Source organism: Leptopilina boulardi, unplaced genomic scaffold (assembly GCF_019393585.1).
Source record: "Leptopilina boulardi isolate dan_hultmark-lab unplaced genomic scaffold, ZJU_Lbou_2.1 LbouV2_384, whole genome shotgun sequence".
Lineage (NCBI taxonomy): Eukaryota > Metazoa > Arthropoda > Insecta > Hymenoptera > Figitidae > Leptopilina > Leptopilina boulardi.
The window spans coordinates 17,788-41,280 of record NW_026137956.1 but is presented as its reverse complement, the minus strand read 5'-3'; the positions used below and the strand labels follow the sequence as shown (position 1 = coordinate 41,280).

The 23,493-nt window shown below is 27.6% G+C and overlaps 1 protein-coding gene and 1 long non-coding RNA gene across 2 annotated transcripts in view; one reads left to right on the top strand and one right to left on the bottom strand.

Moving 5' to 3' along the window:
• LOC127288394 (cell adhesion molecule Dscam2-like) overlaps window positions 1–19,661 on the top strand; it is a 238,209-nt gene extending 218,548 nt beyond the window's left edge. The window contains exons 2-3 of the mRNA XM_051315808.1: window positions 15,298–15,648; window positions 19,480–19,661. Of these exons, the coding sequence (XP_051171765.1) occupies window positions 15,298–15,648; window positions 19,480–19,661 (533 nt within the window). The remainder of the gene's footprint in view (window positions 1–15,297; window positions 15,649–19,479) is intronic.
• Window positions 763–1,411, bottom strand: LOC127288381 (uncharacterized). The gene is made up of 2 exons (XR_007844031.1): window positions 1,360–1,411; window positions 763–1,133 (listed from the first exon to the last, which is right to left on the bottom strand). It is a non-coding gene; the product is annotated as an uncharacterized LOC127288381 (long non-coding RNA).
• Window positions 19,662–23,493: the final 3,832 nt, after the last annotated feature.

Here is a 23,493-nt window from a genome sequence, read left to right as displayed (position 1 = left end):
AATGAGTAAAAACGAATTAATCACTATTTTGATTGAAGAAACATTGTTTACAATGCTAAATGTTGTGAAATTTTGTGACTTTAGGGATAACTTTTATTTGAAAGAGAAACAAAACTTTACATTTTTATCTGTAAAGGAAAATTCAAATTATAGAGAGTTAGGTTTGATTAAATTCAATTTATAGTGACATTTTTATTTATGGAAATAATTCAAATTATAGAGAGTTTCGTTCAGTGGAATTCAATTTATAGAGGGAAAAGAGACAAGTTGCCGTCAAAAAACTTTTAATTATCAAGGGACCCAAAACAATGGGTTTTTTTTCAATTTATCAAAAGTTTTTGAAGGGACCAGAAGAACACTTCAATTTACTGAGAGATTCAAATTATCGAGAGTTTAATTATCGAGAGTCGTCTGTATTACTTATTAATTTCTTAAAAATAGTTACATTAACTACATGAACATGATTAGATTAACTAAAAAAGTAGTTATTTTAACTACTTTCTAGTCAACTACCCAATGGTAGTTAAATTTCTCGGCAACATTTTTTTCAGTATAGATTGAATTTTCTTTACGCTGAATCTTTATTTGTTTGCATTTTCCTATAACATAATAGCCATTTAAATATAGCTAAAAAAATACAGTCTAATGAAATTTTATTCATGTGATAAATAAGCAAAAACAAAAAAAAAACGGGATCTAGAACACACACATACATCTGAACATTTCATCAGGGACTGATCAATATTTATAGATAGAAAAAAATTTGTTTCATGAATTTTGAAAATTTTTATTAATTTAAAGGACTACATAGCTTTCTTTACGTATATTATTATTGTCCAAAAACCAATGTCGTGTTACGAATTTCAATAATTACATCAAGATTAAAAAATAGTTTTTTAAAGTGAAAATTGTAACAAAATTTGGTTTTTTTATACTTAGCGAGCTTTGCAATATCCAATTCCCCATCCTACTTGTTTATAACAAAATCCTGAGCAACAATCTGTACTTCCATCAGGTTGGCATGGAGTTCCATCTCCTTCACAAGCATTGATAGCAGGAGCAACAAACATTAAAACTGTTGCCAAGAGGACAAACAACATTTTGATACTGGCCATTTTTTATTTGTAGTTTTTCTAATAGCAGTAAAAAAATTGAAATATGTACATATGTAGCATTAAACATTTTATTTATTTTTTAATAGAATACCAAAAATAACGATAGTATATAAAGCTTTATTTTAATTAGTCTATAAATTAATATTTTAATTATAATATTATTAAGTTAATAGTAAATTTTTAACCCTATAATATTAATAAACAAAATTGCAAATAATACTTTATTAAAATATAATATACTTACAGTATTTTAGAAATAAACTGAAGAAAGGTGTATATGATATGAAACCAAGCAAATGTCTTGGCTTTTTATATAAAGAAAATTCATTGCACTTTTACCTTATACCTTTTTATCAAATGTTTACAAAAAGACTTAATTTTCCTCCATTGATTACCTTATCTTTTCGAGAAAATTAAAACTAACAAATCTTTTCCTTTTCACATTACATATATTAATAATAGGAAAAAAACTAATAAAAACAATTCTCTATTACAATTAATTATTTGATTTACTTTAGAAAAATAATCAGTTACTTAATGAAGTTAAAAAATATTTTACACAACAATTTTATTTATTAATTGAAACAAACTAATATAGAATAAATCAGACAGTAGAACTCCCGTTAAGAAAATAATTTCAATTAACAATGCTTAAAAAATTTAATCAAAACATTTTTTGAATTCCTTCCATGTGTAATTGTACCTTACGGTCGTATAAATTATTATGCTGCTAAGAAAAATTTCATAAAATTTCTAAGCTTCGATTAAAGACTAAATTATTATGTTACAACTGCAAGTACCCCCTTAAAATTTACTGATTTAGAATTTTTAGTAACAAGACTTTTTATGTACTAATTCAGTATTCATCATAGACTGCTGGGTAATTTTTCCATGAGAGTCAAGGTCTCATGTGTATAAGCAGGATGCAACAAATATTCCAATGTTTAAATATACAAAAGTGATATACATGTTTTATGATTGTCATATCATTTCTATTTTTTGAATTACTGAATTTAGAAGAATGATGCTGTACGTGGACTTGGACTTAACGGTGAGTTCGGAATATACACTGTAAAAAGAAGATCTTATTTTCAGATGAGTCTTAAAATCAGCGCTAATAGCTCTAATCGAAATTGCATTGCGTAAATTCAGCAAAGCTACCTTAAAAATGTTGCCTCTTAAAATAAGACCTCTTTTCGGCCTTAAAATAAGACTTTATTTTTACAGTGTATTTAAAGAAATGTATAAAAAATATTTTACAAACTATCCTTTGCAATTTTCCAGTAAATTTATATTAATTACTTCCAGGAAGTTCACACCAAAAAGAAAAATCGGGCGACATTTACCGATTCATGGAACTTAACAGAGTTTTTTTATATCGAAAACAAAACATAACGCCAAGCTGAAAATTTCAGGAAGTCTTCATTACATTATCAACTTCATTCATGACTTTTTTTCAGGGTTGAAAAACAGAAAGAACATGTTTAAAAGGTAAAATTAATTTTTATTTTTTAAATAAATTAATTAAAATTTAATAAATTTTTTTTAAAAATTTCAACATTTTTAAAGAAAAAAACATTTAGAAATTTTTTTGTAGGATCAAAAGAACGCCACTTCCAATACAGAGGATTTATTTTCAATCAATCAATGCCCGGCATTTACAGCGGAAAGAGATTAATAAAATTAACTCTATTAATAAATTAATAACAGAAAGTAAAGTTAATAGAGTTAATTTTATTAACTTTATTTATGTTAATGCTAACATAAATTTTTTCAAAATTAACTCGATGAGCCAAAATTTTTGAACGTTAAAATGAACGAAATTTATTTGCAACTTCTTTAAGTACGAATTTCATTACAAAATATTGTTTGAAATATTTGAAATGAAGTTAATAATTTAATAATTGTTTAATTTACTTTTTTCTTTTACATCGCCATCATAATTTTTAAAAATTTATAGATTGAAAAAAATATTTCAGAACTTTTGGCTCATTTAACTCGGGGATGATAAATAAGTGCCACTTACAGTTTCATAATTTTTTTCAAAAAATATCTAATCAAAGTACTGTAAATAATTACATGAGAATTTCCCCGAAAATTAAACTATAAATTTTTTTAAAATGGGATATTCTACTTGAAGTAGATAACCTCGATTCTTGTCTTTTTTTTTAAATATTATTAATTTAACAAATATCTATCAAACAAAAGAAAATATGTGCGGACTTTGTATAAAATTGAATAAAAAATATTCATCTATTTTCCTTTGCTTGATAGATTTTTAATAAAATAATAATATTTCAAAGTAATAATAAATTTTAAAAAAGCAAGAGGGGGTTTTCCGTTTCATTTAGAATGCCCTACATGTCATTAGATAATTTAAATAAAATTTAATTATATGTAATATATTTTTACATTATTTATTAAAGTAATATTTTTAATATGAATATTATTAATTACAAAATAGTTTACAAATCATAAAAGTTTAATTGTTTATTTATTTCATTATTGTTTTTTTAACCCAATAAAAACCATAAAAAAAGTTTTAAAAAAATGTGTGATGTAATTTATAAATGGCCCCTTATAATAATTAGGTATTTCATTTCACTTTATCTCTTTATGCATATTTTTAAAAAAATTTAATAATTTTGCTCTTTTTTAGTGTTATGCGATTTTACAGACAGTTTTATATTTAATTGTAATATATTATTTAACCTAAAAATCATTTCCCATAAATTATACTAAACATACTGTGAATTTACTGTAATTATTTATATTATTGTTAATAATAATCATCATTGTTGATGTGGAAAATAATAATTCTTATATTAGTTATTGAATTTTCAGACAATTCCAAAAAAAGAAGAGGTCAAAAACAACATCAGGAAATGTTGAAAATAATTCTAAATGGACATCGGAAAGAAATGCACTATAAATTATTAATAAGAAATGGTATTTTGGTCATCGAAGAATTCAAATTTAAATGGATCCCGCGGCATTCCCACTAGACTAAAATTATCAACTAATCAGCGTTTAAAGTTCTGTGTTTCACCACCACCAGCGTCGCGCGCCACTTCCAATCAGGTGGACTTATTTCCAACCAATCAACGCCCAGCATTCATAGCGGAAAGAGCGCCCCACCACTTCCATCGACACTTTTCGACGCTGCAGCCATTTAGTCCGCCATGAGCCACGTGCCGAAGAAGATGTCCTGAATTTTGGTGAGTTTTTCTCTTTTACGTAACCCTGATACCACCTCCCTTTCCAGGAAGTTAACCAGGTGAAGTTCCATACTTAATCTGTTAACTTCCAGTTAAATTCCATGCATGTCTAAATATTTCCCTTCTTTTTCTTTCCTTTGTTAACTTTCTAGTATTTATCAATTATTTACTAGAAAAATACAAAGGATTTTTTTGTGAAATATTAAAGTCTAAAATTTAAAGATTGTGGTTTTAAATTTTTTTTATGAAACTGTAACTGGCACATGGCTATCAGCCCCGAGTTAATTTTGAAAAATTTTATGTTATCAATAAAATAAATAAAGTTAATAAAATTAATTTTATTAACTTTATTTTTGGTATTGCTTACATAAATTTTTTCATAATTAACTCGGGGCTGATAGCCATGTGCCAGTTACAGTTTCACATTTTTTTTAAAGTATCCAATCAAAGTACTTTAAATAATAACATTTCAATTTCCTCAAAAATATAAATTTTTTTAAAAATGAGATATTTTACTTAAAGCTGACAACCTTGAATTGGTTTTTTTAAAAATATTGTTGTTTTAAATATTATTAATATATTAAAAATCAATTAAACAATAGAAAATAGGTTTGTACTTTATATTAAATTTAATATAAAGTATTCACCTATTTTTCTTCGTTTGATGGGTTTTTAATAAAATAATAATTTTAAAAATACAGGAGGGGGTTGTCCGCTTCATTTAAAAAACTCCAAATGTCATTTGATAATTAAGTGGCTGATGGCAAAAGCGGGTTAAAATTTGAGTGCGATCAAAAGTGGGACAAAAATATTGCGAGCAAAAATGGGTTAAAATATTTTAATTAATTAATCTATGCTTTAGAAAAACTTATACTTTTTATAGTAATTTCATGATTTGAAAATTTATTTAAATAATAATTGTAAAAGAAAAGTCATCAATAAATAAATAGTCTCCTAAATAGATAAATTAATCAAAATATTTTAACTCTTTTTTCTTGCAAGGCTTAAAACCCATTTTTACTCAAATTCAAATTATAACCCACTTTTACTATTAGTCCCTTAATTTAAATAAATAATTTAAAAAAAGTAAAATAACTTAACTAACCGAGGAAATTCAAATGTAAATAAACATTTAAAATACTTTGAAAAGATACTTTTAAAGAAAAATTTAAAACTATAAACAATCTTTAAAAGTTAAAAAGACTTTAAAATTTCAGAAAAAAATCCTCTGTATTTTTGTAGTAAATAAACAATTGATAAATACAAGAAAGATAAGAAAGGAAAGAAAAAAAAGAAGGGAAGTATTTGTAGACATCCGTGGAAGATAACTGGAAGTTGCAGAATTAAAACAGGAACAGACCATGGTTGACCGATAGGAAAGGGAGCCGGTAGAAGGGAAAGTAAGAGAAAGACTCCACCAGAAGAAGGAATGGACGTTATAAATGAAGGACTACAACATGTACAACATGAATTAATAAAATGTTTATTAAAAAAAATTTATCATAGTTATTCTTCGACAGTCTCCTGTGTCCTCCTCTCTCCTCCTTCGAACCAGGTGCCTCATGTCCTGAGATTTGGTAGAGTTCTTCTTTTACTTCTCCCTTCTACCGGTTACCTTTCCTATCTGTTAACCATGGTCTGTTCCTGTTTTAATTCTGCAACTTCCAGTTATCTTCCACGTATGTCTACATATACTTCCCTTCTTTTTTTTCTTTCCTTTTTTATCTTTCTTGTATTTATCAATTGTTTATTTACTACAAAAATACATAGGATTTTTTTTTGAAATTTTAAAGTCTTCTTAAGGTTTAAAGATTGTTTATAGTTTTAAATTTTTCTTTTAACGTATCGTTCCAAGTACTTTAAATGTTTATTTACATTTGAATTTCCTCGGTTAGTTAAGTTATTTTACATATTTTTTTAGTTATTTATTTATATATTTCATACTTTTTACTTTATTTAATTACTTAGTATTTTTGTTTGAATATTATTCTTTATTATTATTTTACTGTTATTTCTACTATTTATTATTTACTAATATTTTTTATTGTAAAAAACTATTTAATTTATTTATCTGTAGAAAATAATATTCAAACAAAAGTATTAATTAAAAAATAAAGTAAAAATTAATTATATATAATTAAATATTAAATGTGACCTGAATAGTGAAAAGGGGGCTTACGTGCGAAAAAATCGATTTTTTATTGATTGGTGATTCTGACAGAAAACTTTTTTCCATCAGAATCACTAATCAATAAAAAATAAATTTTTTCGCACGTAAGCCTCTTTTTTACTGTTCAGGTTACATATAAATATGTATTTAAATTATCTAATGATATTAAGGGCCTTTTAAATGAAGCGAACAACCCCCTCTTGTTTCTTTTTAATATTATTACTGTGAAATATTATTATTTTATTAAAAATCCATCAAACGAAAATTAATACAAAGTATACACATATTTTCTCTTGTTTAATGAATTTTTAATAAATTAATAATATTTAAACAAACAATATTAAAAAAACAAAACCGAGGTTGTCTGCTTCAAATAAAATATCTCATTTTACAAGAATTTATATTTTTATTTTTGAGGAAATTCAAATGTTATTATTTAAAGTACTTTGATTGGATACTTTAAAAAAAATTATAAAACTGTAACTGGCACGTGGCTATCAACCTCGAGTTAATTTTGAAAAAAATTATATTAGCAATAACATAAATAATGTTAATAAAATTAATTTTATTAACTTTATTTATTTTATTGATAACATAAAATTTTTCAAAATTAACTCGGGGCTGATAGCCATGTGCCAGTTACAGTTTCATAAAAAAAATTTAAAACCACAATCTTTAAATTTTAGACTTTAATATTTCACAAAAAAATCCTTTGTATTTTTCTAGTAAATAATTGATAAATACTAGAAAGTTAACAAAGGAAAGAAAAAGAAGGGAAATATTTAGACATGCATGGAATTTAACTGGAAGTTAACAGATTAAGTATGGAACTTCACCTGGTTAACTTCCTGGAAAGGGAGGTGGTATCAGGGTTACGTAAAAGAGAAAAACTCACCAAAATTCAGGACATCTTCTTCGGCACGTGGCTCATGGCGGACTAAATGGCTGCAGCGTCGAAAAGTGTCGATGGAAGTGGTGGGGCGCTCTTTCCGCTATGAATGCAGGGCGTTGATTGGTTGGAAATAAGTCCTCCTGATTGGAAGTGGCACGCGACGCTGATGGTGGTAAACCACAGAAGTTTAATATTTATCATTAACAATATAATAAATAATAATAAATTAACAATTTAAAAAAATATATTTATAAAGAGGTAAAATGAAATTTATTATTTATTATATTTATAGTTTTTTTAATTAAAAGTGGAAGTGGCACTTTGGAGTTGGTGGAACACACATTTCGCTCGGAACGTCGGGCGTTGATTGGCTGCAAATATTACATTATTGGAAGTGGCGCGCAACTCATTTATTTTGAATTTTCTTAGTACAGAAATTATTATTTTTATTAATAATTTATACAGAACTTCATTCTTATAAAAAATTGTTATTTTCGACTTCAATAATTATGATTAACAATAAAATAAATAATAATGATCAATTTGCTGTATGTTTATAATAATTTATCGGAGATAATTTTCAGATTAAATAATAAATCAGAATTTAATATAAAACTTTAGTAAAAAGTCAAAATTATTAAAAATTTTTTTAAAAATATTCTTAATGAGGTAAAATCAATTGAATATTTATTTTATTTATAATTTTTTAATTAATAGCTGTAACTATAATTTTATAAGAAGAGAATGTAACTCGTTTTTACTTTATTCAATGTATTTATTATTTCAGTTAATAAAAAAAATGTTTAAAAATAAAAATTTAATTTTTGAAGAGATTACATGCATTTTTGTCCGCAAAAATTTGAAAAATTTCATAATGTTTTTTAGTTATTTCATTAATACTTTAATAAAATAAAGTTTATAAATAAATAAAAAACACGATTTTTGAGGTGTTTTTAATTTTGGTTTGTATAGTATATAGTATGTTGGATTGTAAATTGTTTGACACTTAGAGTTCGATTTTATAGTTATTTTTATGGCGCGCAAAAAACGGGATTAATATTTACATTTTTTTTAAATCGGATTAATATGGATTAGTTAATACTTTTTGTCATAAAATAATAAAATAACTTTAGAACTTATTTTTATGCAATTATTTTTTAATTTTTTCCCTTTATCCCCCCTCAAGTAATTGTTCAATGAAAAGGAAATTTACGAGTAAAAATAAAAAGATAATTTACAAAAAAGAAATTTTTTTTGCTCAGAAGTAGCCGTAAAGTGTAATTGTTTCTAAAATTTGTTTATAAAAATGATGAAGTTAATTGCAAAAAAATGAAAATTAATTGTAACCAGTTTGAAGTAAATTTCTTGAATTTTTTTAAAAAATTTGTTCGACATATTGAACCTGACATTTAAAATTTTAAAAACTAAAATCGAATTTGTAATCGTGGTTTTTTGGGGTCGCTGACATAAGATTTGTAATTAGCGGTCCCAAAAACCCCTCGAGTAATAAATTACAAGTGACTTCCACAATTGCAAGCTGGTTTCAGGAAAAAGAGAAGATGATTAGATAACACATTTACATTTAATGCTTTAATTCAAAACAGATTAAGCCTATTAATCTTTTAAAAGATTTCTATTATAAAGCGAAAATAATAGTCAAAACCGAGAAAGGATCCACAAAACCGATAAGAATTACAAAGGATGTATTGCAAGGAGACGCGCTCAGCCCTACGTTTTTCACATTGTTCATTGCGGATCTTGAGGATTTACTCCGTTCAAAAAGTGTAAGAGGGGTGTCATTAGATCATAAAACAGAAATAATTCTATTAGCGTTCGCGGATGACATTGTAATGTGTGCTGACACGATTTGTATTAAATGTATTAAAAAAATCCAATATTTAAATTCGGGGAATCGGAAATTGAGGTGGTAAAAAATTTGTACGTATCTTGGGACCATTTTTAGCAATTCAGCAGTGTCTGTAAATAATTTAAATTGGTATTTAACAAAAACAACCTTAGCTTCCAATTCTACCTTGGCTTTAATTTATAAAGCCCAATTAGATTCCTGGTAACATATTACCCGACTGTTTCAATCAATGGTCACAAGTGTAGCATTTTATTCTACCCAAGCATGGGGAATGAGATACCGTAACGATATAGCAAAAATTTAAACTACTTTCTTTAAAAAAAAGTTACTGCTTCTACCTAATGCACCCCGGGATATGGAATTAGAATTGAAATTAACTTAACACACTTATCAGTGATATTGTTTAAATTAATACTAAACTGGATCGAAAAAATTCTTTAAATGAATCAGGATAGATATCCCAGGATAAGAGACTGCCAGTTTTAAGTAAGCGCGACTCGTTAATTTCAAAATTTAATTGGGCTAGTCAGGTGGGCGATATATTTGAAGAATTTGGTGGAAGGGAGGACTGGGACTCATTGAACCTCGAATCCTTGCAAATAAATACACCGAAAAAAACAATATTCCAAAATTAAGTATTTCCCACTAACTTGAAGAATATCTCCTACTAAAATAGGTGCCAAGAATATATTCTAGATGTTAGAGGGGATTCACCTAGTAATCGAGTATAAGGTATTCTAATATTCAGTATAATCATTTGAGAGCTATAATTATGATAATATTCTTGAATGAAAAATAGAATATACTAAATTTAAAAATAGAGTATTCTTCTTATAAAAAATTAATAAAATATTAACATTTAATACGAAAATATACATTAAATAATTCTGGAAATAATGAAAAATATTTAGTGCAGATTAACAAGATAATTTTTTACATTAAATTTTAAATTATAAAATATGCTAAAAAGAAATATATGAGTTACTATCACCTCCTGTGCGAAGAAAGTAGGGGTTAAATGATACGAGTTCGTCATGTAACGCTAAAAACCACTAAAAAACAATTATAGAATCTATAATACATTCTAAGGCACATTTTAACCTCTTCCATATTGACACTCGAAGTAATATTTTTTTAAATATTAATTTAACCCGAAACACTAAAAAAGTTTCACGCCGTACACGAAGACACCGGTATTTTCCAACTTGCTTTTGCGTTTTAGGTCGCGCAATTACACATGCTCATAACGCCTTTTCAAAGACTATTATATTCTAATTGTAAGTTCCAGAATATATTCTTCTTTTAAGAATACCAACTATTATTGCAGATATAAGTGGGAGATATACTAAAAATTTTAAAATATGTACTAATTAACAAAATTTAGAATACTTTTCATACTTTCAGTACTTATCATTTCAGAATACTATTTTTTCGGTGTCAAGAAAAATGGATTAAAAAATATGAAACAATTCTTAAACAAGAAGATTTTCGAAGAGCGCAGTCCTCCTCCTTACTAATTCTCTATCCCTATTTAGAATTAAATGAAGAAATTCAAAATTTAAAAAAAAAAACTATATTCAACAATTTGAAACTATTTGTACAACTGCGCTTGATTAATAAATTCCAAACTAGGATATTCTGGAGAAAATAATATTGCTCCCTTAAAGAGAATGAATATTGTAACTATTGTTTTAAAAAATTAGATAACATTGAATATATTCTTCACATACTAATAGAATATAATTCTCTAGACTTGGATTGGAAAAAATATATAACAAAACTAAACAACTTAGGGGAAATAAGTAATCATTGGCTGTCAATTTTAAATAATCCAGTTTCTAAAACAATTAAACAAGTTGCATACTTCCTAGCCCAAGTATTAAATAAAAAAAAACACAATAAATTGTAAAAGTGTGATAAATGAGTGAGCTATCTAGTATGTAAACATCAATGTACCAGAATCAAGAATGTTACCAGACAACGAACACTTTTGTATGGATATACATAATCCGAAAGCAAATAAATACAATAGATATCAATAAATTTCAAGTGAATTAGATAAAATTTTAAAAAATTCATCCGCCATTGGATCCACCATTTTGAATTTGGAAAAACTGACACTGGATTTTTTTTCGGTTACACAATTTCCGATCTACCCAGTCAAAAAAATTAAATAGAATTTGACTAGAACTTTATTGATAAATTTTAATTAAATAAAAATTCTAACAAATTAATTTTAGGATTTGTTTAATAAAAAAAAATTTTAAGGTTAGAAGAAAAAACTTTTCTCGTGAATTGGTTATACAATTTTCCATTTAAATGCGGTCTGAGATACGGGCGCTTTTCGTATCAAAGTTTCTCCTTCAAATTCCAAACTTGTGAAATGAAAACACATGTGTGAACTGTACATATACACACGCACAAATAAATGCGATTGAAAATGGGATCTCTTGAAAATCGACGTGTGGAATTTACAGTTGCTATTCTCGTAATCCGCAATGTCGACATATATATGTATATATAGTGTGGAATCCATTTTTGCCCCGCGTAACCCCGCTGACGGCATTTTATCCTTTTTCAAACAAGATTCAATGCATAGAAGGGAGATTTCACGCGTTCCCACGCGTATACCATTTGTATATATATATATATATATATATGTATATATACATATATATATATATATATATATATATATATATATATATATGTTTGTGTATATATAGGTATATATAACATTCCAAGAGGGAAAATTGCTTTTCAATTTAAGGATACTTTTGCTGATGCATTGACAACTCCTCTAACTTTGATTAAATACCATTCGTACCTATATAACTGAGATACCAAATTGAATTTAACTTTTTTTTTTAATTTATAAAAATTATTTCTACAATTTTTGATTTGTTTGGTTATTTTGGTTTTATAAAGGATGTGGAAAATCTGCAAATCCTTTGGAGATGTAGTTCCAAATGAGATATCTGGATCCAGTATTCCTAGGTTATGACCCTTTTTGTTTTTAGCAAGTTTTTTTTTATTTGCTGTCACGTTACCGTAACGATTTGTTACATTTTATTTAACTAATATTACACTTGTGTTGTGTTACTGTAACAGTTTAATGTTCAATCAATAATACATTCGCGACAATACATTAATTTTTCTAACAAATTCTGTATTTCCAAAAAATACCAAAGCTGCTATACATCTAATCAAACGTGTTGCTCGTCAAGTGTTTACCTTTTGTACCAAAGAATAAATTTATATCGGTACAATAATCTAGTTTTGTCGAGAATTAGTAGATCTTGGAACTCCGAACCCCTGGTACTTGTTGTTATCCAGAAGCCTGATAACTATCCAAACAAAATCATAAAACTTCAACATTAATTGGGTGTGTTACCTAACTGCCTTACTTCAAGTTTTAGTTTCATAAAAATTTCGTCTAAACAAATATGTATAGGGTTTTCATTTTCTGGTTACAATGACTATTCACCAAGGATAACTCTCTATATCTTATTCAGAATTTAACAAATCAAGTATCACTATAAATTAAAATCAATTTAAATAAGATTCAAACCTAGAGGTCAATGTTTTGAGTAAATTACGATTTAATGTATGTACAATAAATGTAATTGAGCTGCTTGTTCAAAGAAGGGTACATAACCCATCTGAATTACATTAGTTATTTGCCCTTCTTTGATCCAGCAGCTCAATTAATTATGTATTTATTAATATCCTATTTCTCTTTCTTTCTTGTACCCTTAGCTCAGAGTCTAGTGCTCAGTAAATGAAACTGGAAGTATCACTGAATCACCGAAGCTGTTTGTATTGTAATGATCAATAACAGAATTGAAAAATGAAAAGATTAGATTGGAAAAATTTTTTTATGAATGAAGTAGAAAATCTGCATATCCCTCGGAGACCTAGTTCCAAAGAAGACACCTAGACCTAGTTTTAAAAAAGATATCTGAATCCAATACTCCTAAGTTATGATCCCTTTTGTCCTTAGCAATTGTTTTTTCCGGTTTTTTCTGTTTTATGAAACAAGTGGAAAATTTGCAAAACCCTAGGAAAAACTACTAGCAAAATCTGATTATTACCTAGATTATCACTCTTTTTGTCCTTCCGGATTGTTCTTTTATGAGAAATGTTAGACTAAGGACTGCAGAAAATCTACAAAACGCTTAGAGACCTAATTCGAAAGCAAATACCTGGATCTGATACTTCTAAATAATGACCCTATAACAATTATGTTACTTTACTAAATATATATATTTAAAAAAAAATTATTTGAATTATAAAAGTATTTAGTTAAATTTTGAAACAATTAATACGATAATTATAGGAACGAAAAATAATCAATTTGTAATTACGTTCATTAAATTTTAGCCATTATTCTCCATCCATTAATACATTCCAATTACATATTAAGCCGCAATGATGTTATCCGAATACGATAATTACATAACAACATTCAATGTAAAATATTTCCAAGAAATTTACAATAATATAAAAGCGATGATTGCAAAAATATAAAAAATTAAGAAACAACAACAATACGATTTCCACTAAAATATGCCCCTGCTTCTGTGACTAATTTATTTTTATATAAAAAAAGAAAAAATTTGCGAAACCCTTAGAAACCTACTTATGTACCTGAAGCTTGTACTCTTATCTCAAGTTCCTTTTTATCTTTAAGAATTATTTTTTTCTATCTTATGAAGGTATTGTAAAACCTGCAAAATCCTCAAAATTCCTAATTCCCAGACATATATATCTTAAACCTGTACTCTTAGGTTATAATCCCTTTTGTTCTGACTCCTGAGCGATCTACTAAAAACCATAAAACCAATTTTTATTTATTTTGATTTAATCCAAAACAGTCCGGAGACCAATTACAGGATTATTAATACAAATGTAAAGTATAACAAGTACGATGATAAAGATAGTCACTTATTTCAAATCAAGTGTTAGAATATATCTATATAATATTTTATTTTATCGCAGTGAAATTAGTTCCTTAGAGTAAAATCATGTACCGATTTTGAAAAAGTAGATACAGAATGAAAATTCATATCAAATTCGAAATCATTGCAAACACCATTAAATACATCACACATGTTGTTTAAAATAGTATTCTGTAAGGATTTACATCCAGTATAAGTAGGTTGAACGTTTCTATGATTTCGCTTCGGAACATAAAAGAGTACAAGTGATAATAAGAAAGGACAGTCAATTTTATGTTTTACAATTTTAAAAAAGAAAGTGACAAACTTTATGAATCTTCGATCCTCAAGAGGTTGTGCATTAAAATGATTACACAATTCCTTATAATCAGTGCCAGGTAATAAAAATACACGGTATTTTTTGAAATAAAGAAATTTTAAGAATCGTTTGTGGCATTTATGAATTAAATCAATTAAATACTGCGCTAAATTATACCAAAGAACTGTACCATATTCCAATTTAGATACTACAAAAGCATGAAAATAAAGACTTTAACGCAGATTCATTATTAAACTTTTGACATGTTCGAATGATAAAACCCAGACATCTATTCGCTACTCTCACAACTACATCAATATGTGTGTTAAACTTTAAAGAGCTGCTTAGGTGAATACCAAGATCTTTAATGGTTGTAACTCTCTCAAGGAAATGTGTGTCTATTGTATAATCAAAAGAAATTATATCTTTACTTCTCGAGAAAGTCATCACACTACATTTTGAAGGATTAATGTCCAGAGAATTGCGTTTATACCAGTCAGAAAATCGATTTACATCAGATTGAAGATCAATACAATCACGAACATTGCTCACAGGTCTAAAAATTTTTGCATCATCAGCATATAAAAATAAATTACTATCAATAACATCCTCAAGTTTATTCATATATAAAATTATTATGTTTAAAAATTTCACTAACCTGCCCTCCTCTTCTTAATTGATAATTTCAACTGCAAAATATATTAATACTGTTACCAGTAATTTTTTAAAATAACACAAAATAAATTAAGTTGAAAATTTTTTTATTTTTATTACAGGAGCAACAGCGGCAGTTTCGTCAACAAGCGGCCACAGTTTTGACGCACATCTTCGTGGACCGAGTTTTCTAATAGAGCCATCGTCTAGAGTGGAATTTTCAAATTCAAGTGGCGCCTGGCTTGACTGCGCTGCAACTGGAAGTCCTCAGCCCAACATTGACTGGTCGACTGTCGATGGTCTTCCGGTTGGTGACATACCCAGTGTCCGACGTGTACTCAGTAATGGTACCCTCGTTCTTCTTCCGTTTCCGGCTGCAGCTTACAGACAGGATGTTCACAGTGCAGCATACAGATGCGTCGCTAGTAATTCCGTTGGTCGAGTTCTTAGTCGCGACGTTCAAGTCCGAGCTGGTAAAAATTTTATATTCATTATTCATAATATTATCCAAAGTTGAATTTAAATTATTATTCAAAATGGCTGATGGCAATATGGTGTTGATTTTTCTAAAAATCAGTTGAGTTTACATAAAACTTGTTATATTGAAGTCTTTAGGGTCGATGATTGCAAATCTGGTTTTAAAATTTTTAAATTCAAAATGGCAAATGAAATATGGTTTCAGATTTTTAAAATTCAAAATGGCGGATCTACACGGAAAGAAAAAGTTGAAGGAAAAATCCTAAAATAATTCTGTAACACAGTGGTCTGAAACCCTGATTTAGCTGGACAAAACCTCAAAAAAAAAGTTTTAAAATTTCAAAAATGTTTACTAACATTCCATAATACATTAAAAAGACTCACATTGATTACTGTGTAAGAGTTATTAGAGCCAATAATTACGAATCAAAGGTCAGTTTTTCAAAATTCAAAATGGCGGACAGAAAGTTTAAAAAATTAACGGATTCTAATGAAACTTATTACTAGAGGGTTTTTTGGGTCGCTGATTACAAATTTGAGGTCAGTATTCAAAAATTTTAAATAGCGGATCCAATATGGCGGACAGTGAGTTTAAAAAATTAATGTTCACATATAAAATAATTATTCGAAACAAATTTGATATATTAAATCAAACCTATTTCAGTTGTTAAAATTTATTTTCGGAATAGTAAATAATGACCCTGAACATTTTTAAAATTAAACTCTTATAAAAATTAATGAAAATTGTCCAATGTTTTAAGTTTTCGAAAATTACATGAAATTTTCATCAACTCATTTCAAACATCTTAACTTATGATGGATCCGCCAATTTGAACTTTTAAAAACTCACCTGAGATTCATAATCAAGATTCATTAGAATCCGTTAATTTTTGAAACTTTCTGTCCGCCATATTAGATCCGCCATTTTGAATTTTCAAAAACTGACCTCAGATTCGTATTCAGCGACCACAAAAACCCCCGAGTAACAAGTTTTATACAAATTCACCGAAGCAATTTGGAGAAAAACAGTTTTGTCCAGCTGGATTCTGGTTTCAGAGCACTGTGTGTAACTCTGTATACGAGGGAAAAATTCAAAGATATTCATGAATATTCAGTTGAAAGTCCGAAAAATTTCAGGAAAAACTCAAAATAATAATTGAGTACCTCTTTTCAATACTTTCTCCAAATAAATTTAGTAGTTTCTTCTGAAAAGTTCGCAAGATTCGCAAGTTCAGATTTTTAAAATTCGAAATGGTTGATCGAATATGGAGTCAAAATTTGAAAAATCTGTTAATTTATCTTAAATTTGTTACTTAGCGTTATTATTATATTAAATTAAAATTTAAAAACTATTAACACATATGATTAATACTAAATTTGAGGGTTTTAATATTTTTCAATAAAACAAAAATTTCCTCCAGAATACAATAAATTTAATATACGTGCCAAAAAAAAGGTCTTAAAGGTAAAACCTTCAAAATGCTCGTAAAAAGAAAGCGCTTCATGATTGTCGTTTTCACCGTCTCGTCGACTTTTTTCGTCGACTGCACTAGACATTTTATTTGAGAAGAAATTTCAAGAACGTGTCAAACAGTTCCTCTATATATATATATATATATATATATAGTTTGGTATATCAAAATCCCATAGAGAAAAGAGATATGCACCCCAAGTAATTTTTTTCACCCTCTTTTCTATTAAAGTTACAATAAATTACCTTGTCAATCGTTGTATACACAATATAAAGCATTCTTCATTTTTTTATTAAAAATTTTCCTTTATAGAAGCATTTATTATATTTTTCCTATTTATATTAATTTTTATTTTTTAAATAATTCAACAAATTTTAAATAATTTAATTACATAATAGTTGTATAAATATATATGTGACCTGGTCTGCGAAAAGGGATCTTACGTGCGAAAACAAGTTTTCGAGAAAACAGCAGTTAAAGTTTAAACTTAGAAAAACCCTTGTATCTTTTTCAAATATTAATATGTTTTTAATCAAGTTTAATTTATTTTCTTCAGTATATGGATTACAGTATCAAAATAAAAAATATACAAATAATGGAAAATTTTTTAAAATGATTTTACGTATAAATTAATAACAAAATTTCCAAACATAGAAAAAACAATCCAAGTTTTCCAAATAGCAACAAAATGTGTAAATAAATGATACATGTTTGTAAGGGTTTTCGTGGCCGTTAATTACGAATATGATGTCAAATTGACCGATTGACAGTTGACAGCTGTCAAAGAAACTGTCAATTTTTCTAAATAATAACGGTTTTTAACAAAAATGATATCAGGGTTTTCGGGGTCGCTGATTACGAATATGATGTCAAATTTGAATTTTGCCTGCTGTCAAAAAATCTGTCAACTTTTCTAAATAATAACGGTTTTTAACGAAAAAAAAAATGACAGTTATTTTAAATTGTATAATAACAAAAAAATCGTTCTTGTACTTTTGTTTCTCTTGATTTTAAACAAACTTTTAAACAACTTCTAAACAAATTATGACATTTTGGTTTTCACCATCTTAAAGAGCGTTTCAAACTCGATTCGAATCAACAAAAAAGTGAAAATTGATTTTTTTGACACATAAGGTCCCTTTTCATAGACCAGGTCACATATAAATAATTTAAAAAGAGGAGAAATTTGATTTTTTACTTATAATGAATTCGCAATCGAAATTATATTTGAGTTGCCAATGAAATCGGTTATAAAAACTAGGTTGAAATGAGAGTGCAGGATTTTCTTTCATTGAGTTTGAAAACGGAAAATAAAGTTTTAATTAACGAACACATATATACGCACACGCGAGTCCGTTCTGGGACTGTGGATAAACTTTATGTTCGGAGAGGTTGGTTGGCAATACTGAAAGCGTTGGCCAGCTCGCAGCTGCCACGGATTTGCATTCAGATTGCGTTTTTTTTTTTTTTTTTTTTTTATACTTTTTTTTAAGAGGTAATTACACCAAGCCGTATACTATTCGTATAAAAGCTCCCTCCAGACTCGAGTTGAGTCTCAATGCATTTAGTTTGTCTCAGTGAATGAAAGATGCATCGTACGCATGAGAGCATATTAAATAAAAATGAAAAAAAAAGAAAAATGAAAAACAGATTATCATCTACTTGTGCTCCGTGGGTTTGGAGCTTGTTATTTAACTTAAAATACATATCCTCCCTTAAGGGCATTTGATACTTTGTATAAAGTCATGTTATGTAAATGAAAACTCTAATGCCCTTTGAGCTAGATTTCAAATGTTTTAATTTATTTTACTATGTGTACGCGTATCAAAATGAACATTGTGTATTATGTAGATAGTTACCATCAAAGCTTTTGTATAAAATTCTTCATGCAAATTAAGTTGTCATGGAATTATTAGGTTTAGTGGATTTTAGAGGTAATTTATTTGTATTTAAATCTGTGCTTATAGCAAAATCTCTTGCATTTTCTGTAGGAAAAATGAAAACATAAAACTAGTTTGTATGTGTTTTAAAAATATTTTCAAAATATTATTATTATTTATATTATTGGAAAAATTTCTTATACAAGAAATTAATACACTGAAAGGAAACGTTGGTTGGGGTTACCATTTTTATTGGTTGGCATAACTATTTTATTAGTTGGTTTAACTAATTAGTTTATAGGAATAACTGTTTAATTAGTTACCTTACTAACGAAGTGGATAGATTGACTAACTAAATGGTAACAGTAACTAATATAAATTAGCAAAAATACTCTTACTAACGAAATGCAAATCGCAACCAACCAAGAATAGTTAAATATTTTTAAAATAATTTGAAAATTTTTTTCTTTTTCAGTGGTGGCTCAAGCATACAAAGTGGACGTGGAGGTGATTGGAGGAGCTTCAAGAGGCTGTACAGCAGTTTTACGTTGCGTAGTGCCTAGTTTTGTTAGGGATCTGGTTCGAGTAGTATCCTGGTTACAGGAACCTGCCTTTTATATTTATCCTTCACTTCAAGGAGGTAAAAATTTAATTTAATTAAAATTTATCGATATTTTTTTTTTATTTTCTATTCACTTTCCAAATAATCCAAAACAATCCGAACTCTTAAAAAAAAAGGACAGTATTAGTCTACAGCAATCCGGATTTAGTCTAGTAGACTTGGATTCTGCAAAAATGCTGACAAAATCCTGTTTATTTATAGAGCTTTAAAAATCGTAAAGACTAAAATTGTAACTGTTTCTTTTTTCGAATTATTGTCAAATTAATTTGTTTCTTTTAAAAGAAATGTTTAAAAGTAAAAATACTGATTTCACAGTTTAAGTGGAAAATTAAATGTTAACAGTTACACTAAACTATTTTAAAAACAAGAATTATATTTTTATGAATTATTTTCTTTTAATTAAAAAATTGAATTCGGTTTAATAGTAATTTTAATGTAATTTTAAGTAACAAATTTGATGCACTTCATTTAAATTATTAAATTAAATAAAGGCCTTATTAATTTTGGAACTAAACCAAATTCGGATTGTTCATAACTTATTGCGGATTTTGGAACTAAACTAAATTTGCAATGTTTCTGATTATGGATTTTGCATATTAATTTTGAACTCAATACAGATTAAGATTATTTCACGGAACTAAATCTGAATTGTGGTTTACTGAAAGAAATGGTATGATCTACTACCATCCGCAACTAACTAGAATCCGTAACCCTCCTTTTTGAAGTTCTTTTTGGATACTAAGTTTCATAAAAATTTATTGACCAAAATTTGTTTGACATTTTGGGACAACAGTATCAATGTTTTCTCTAACAGTGAAGGGATTAAACGAACTTGATATAATAAGGAAGAAAAAAGATTTTCATAGATTTTTGAAACACGGAAAAAGGTAGGATTTCATTTAAAACGGATTTTGAACCTATAATTATAATTATATATAGAAAATATATTATGCAAACCGTTTTTGTCCACATTTTTTTGATACCTATTTTTGCTTCTGGAGCACCGTGTCTCCAGCCTGTTCGCTTCTTCTGGGTTAGTGATTACAACTGAGAGCTTAATTCCTCGAAAATTGGGTCCTATGACCGTCACCCAGCTGCTTCCCGAGCACTTTTGACAACACTTGGAAAGATTCCCCGGAAAGTGCCCCCTGGAGGTTCTATCAGAATTCCGCCGGAACTTCCAACGTAATTCCGTCGGAATTCCATCGGAATTCTGATTAATTTTTTTCAAAATTTTTAGAGTCCTAATTCCGTCGGAATCTCATCGGAAATTATTTGGAACTCCGATGGAATTCCGACGGAATTACGTTGGAAGTTCCGGCGGAATTCTGATAGAACCTCCAGGGGGCACTTTCCGGGGAATCTTTCCAAGTGGGATCGCATCGATTTGAAGAAAAGTGCTTATTTTTGCCTAAATTTCGTTACTTAAAGTTGTCTAGAAAATTTAAATATTAATATTTCAAAAAATCCATACGTATTTCGCTAGATAATTATATCACAAACAAAATAAAAAAAATCTAAGAGGATCGATTGAAATTTGTGGCAGCTAGGAGTGCCCACCGATTTTTCAAATGTAGTTTTTGAGAAAAACGCGTTTAAAGTTTTCTTAACAGTTTGGTTCTGATTAACAATGATTAAATTAAAAATTACTTCTAATCAGCTACGCCGGGTCCAAATAGCATATCATTTCTATGCCTATAAGATGTATTTTAAGCTAAAAAAAATTCTTTGATTTTTTTTAAATTTCAAAGTGTCGTAACCCCTTAATGTTATATCTATATTTGTTGTACCAGAATGACCATTTCGTTCGCACTTTGTCGTTTTAGTGGTTGGAAATATTTTAATTATCTCCATATGTAAAATGAATTAAATGAAATTTTTGTATTCTTTTCTTGTCGAACTATTGATTGTCAATAGTGGACCACATTTTATAAAATTTCAGTAAGATATTGCCATTAATAGGCATCTAAAATTGGTTTGTCATCGGCTACCAAGACATAGAACGAATGTTCAAATTCTTGTTTATTAATTGGCTACTAAGATTGGAACACTGTTAATTTATCAAAGTTATTGCATTGTTCTTTTTTGCAAATTTTTAGGAATTTTGTCAGCTTTAACTTTCCTGTTGGTCAATTTTTTCAAAAAATAATTTGTTTCAAAGCTATATTGGAAAAACTGAAAAATACCTCATTTTAGCTAAAATCTCGAAAAAATATGTTTTTTGCAGAAGCTAGATCTCAGTCAATTTTTGAGCTACAGGGTTCATTTTTTATCAAATTCCGGTAAGAGTTCGAAGTACCAAATTTAGGTACTTTATATTTACCTCATAATGAAGGGTTTAAGCAAAAAAAAAAAAAAAAAATTGAGATCCTGAGTTAAAACATGATATGCCTTGTATTTAGACTAACTTGACTGGACTACTAGTAAATCACCATGTCACGCGGTGTTTAAATTTCAGGAGTAGCTCATGTTCTCATTTTGTCATCTATAAAAAGTTTAACTTTTGTATTTTATGACCAAATTCATTATTTATGCTAAAATAAGAATAATTAATCTTAATCATCTATATAAAATAGTTTAAAGCATTAAAAAAGATTTAGTGTTAAAAAGTTATTTTTTTTACAAAATGATGTAAAAAACGCGAAATTCTGCGATTTAGATTTTGGGAAAAACATTTTCTTACATAATTCATCACAGAAAAAAAGGTGGGTAAAAAGTTGTAAAGATAGAGGATAAAAATCGTTAGGATACAGGGTAAAGGATAAATTTGTGATGGATAAAAATGTTACTAAATCATTACTAGAAAAATGGATGTACACTTTCTAATTTTAATATAAATATTAGTAATTTTACACTTAATTTATTAAATCCACAAATTTTATATAAATAAGTAATTGCACGTGGAAATATTTTTCCTATAATTATTGTCTATTAATAAAAATATCTTTGACTAATACAACTGACAGCTGACGACAGTACGTAAATAATCAGAACTGGGAAATTATAACTCAACGTCTGTATTGTTGCACGAAAGCAGAGTTGGGTAGTAACTGAATTTTTTGTGCATATTAGGCTGTGTCAGTTCATCGAGATATTTCGAGTTCAAGATATGACGTCAGAGGCCTGGAGAGACAACAAACAGACGACACAATGTTATTCTTACGGGGAAGAAAATTTGTTTCCACTTTCATCAATTTTATTTATACTTTAAACACAGAAAACGCTTGTTTACATATAATAAAATTAAAATGTGTGTTGATAATTAATTTCGTTATATATTTGATTCATTTGCATTGATAGATTTTCTGAATTCGTGATAAAATATAAATATTGAGGTTAGAAAAGTTTGTTTACTAATCACATTTTACATTTTAACATTATTAAACAATATCCAGTATGCATGTTATTAAAAAAGATATAAAATATATATTTTAAGTGGGAATTACCGCAGCAGTAAAAGATTTCAAGTTAGTGAACAAACGCCCCTAACCTCAAAATTTATATTTTATCATGAATTCAGAGAATCTATAAATGCAATTGAATGAAATATATAACAAAATTAATTATCAACACACATTTTAATTTTATTAGATGTCAACAAGCGTTTTCCATGACACAGCCTAATATGCACAAAAAATTCATTTACTACCCAACTCTGCTTTCGTGCAACAATACAGACGTTGACTTGTAATTTCCCAGTTCTGATTATTTACTTACTGTCGTCAGCTGTCAGTTGTATTAGTCAAAGATATTTTTATTAATAGACAATAATTCTGCCGTGTGATATAAGAACTTGGTTAACTGACATTTATGTCGAAGCGAGAAAATAGGGAAAAACTGTTTGCTTTCAGAAAACTAATAAGAATT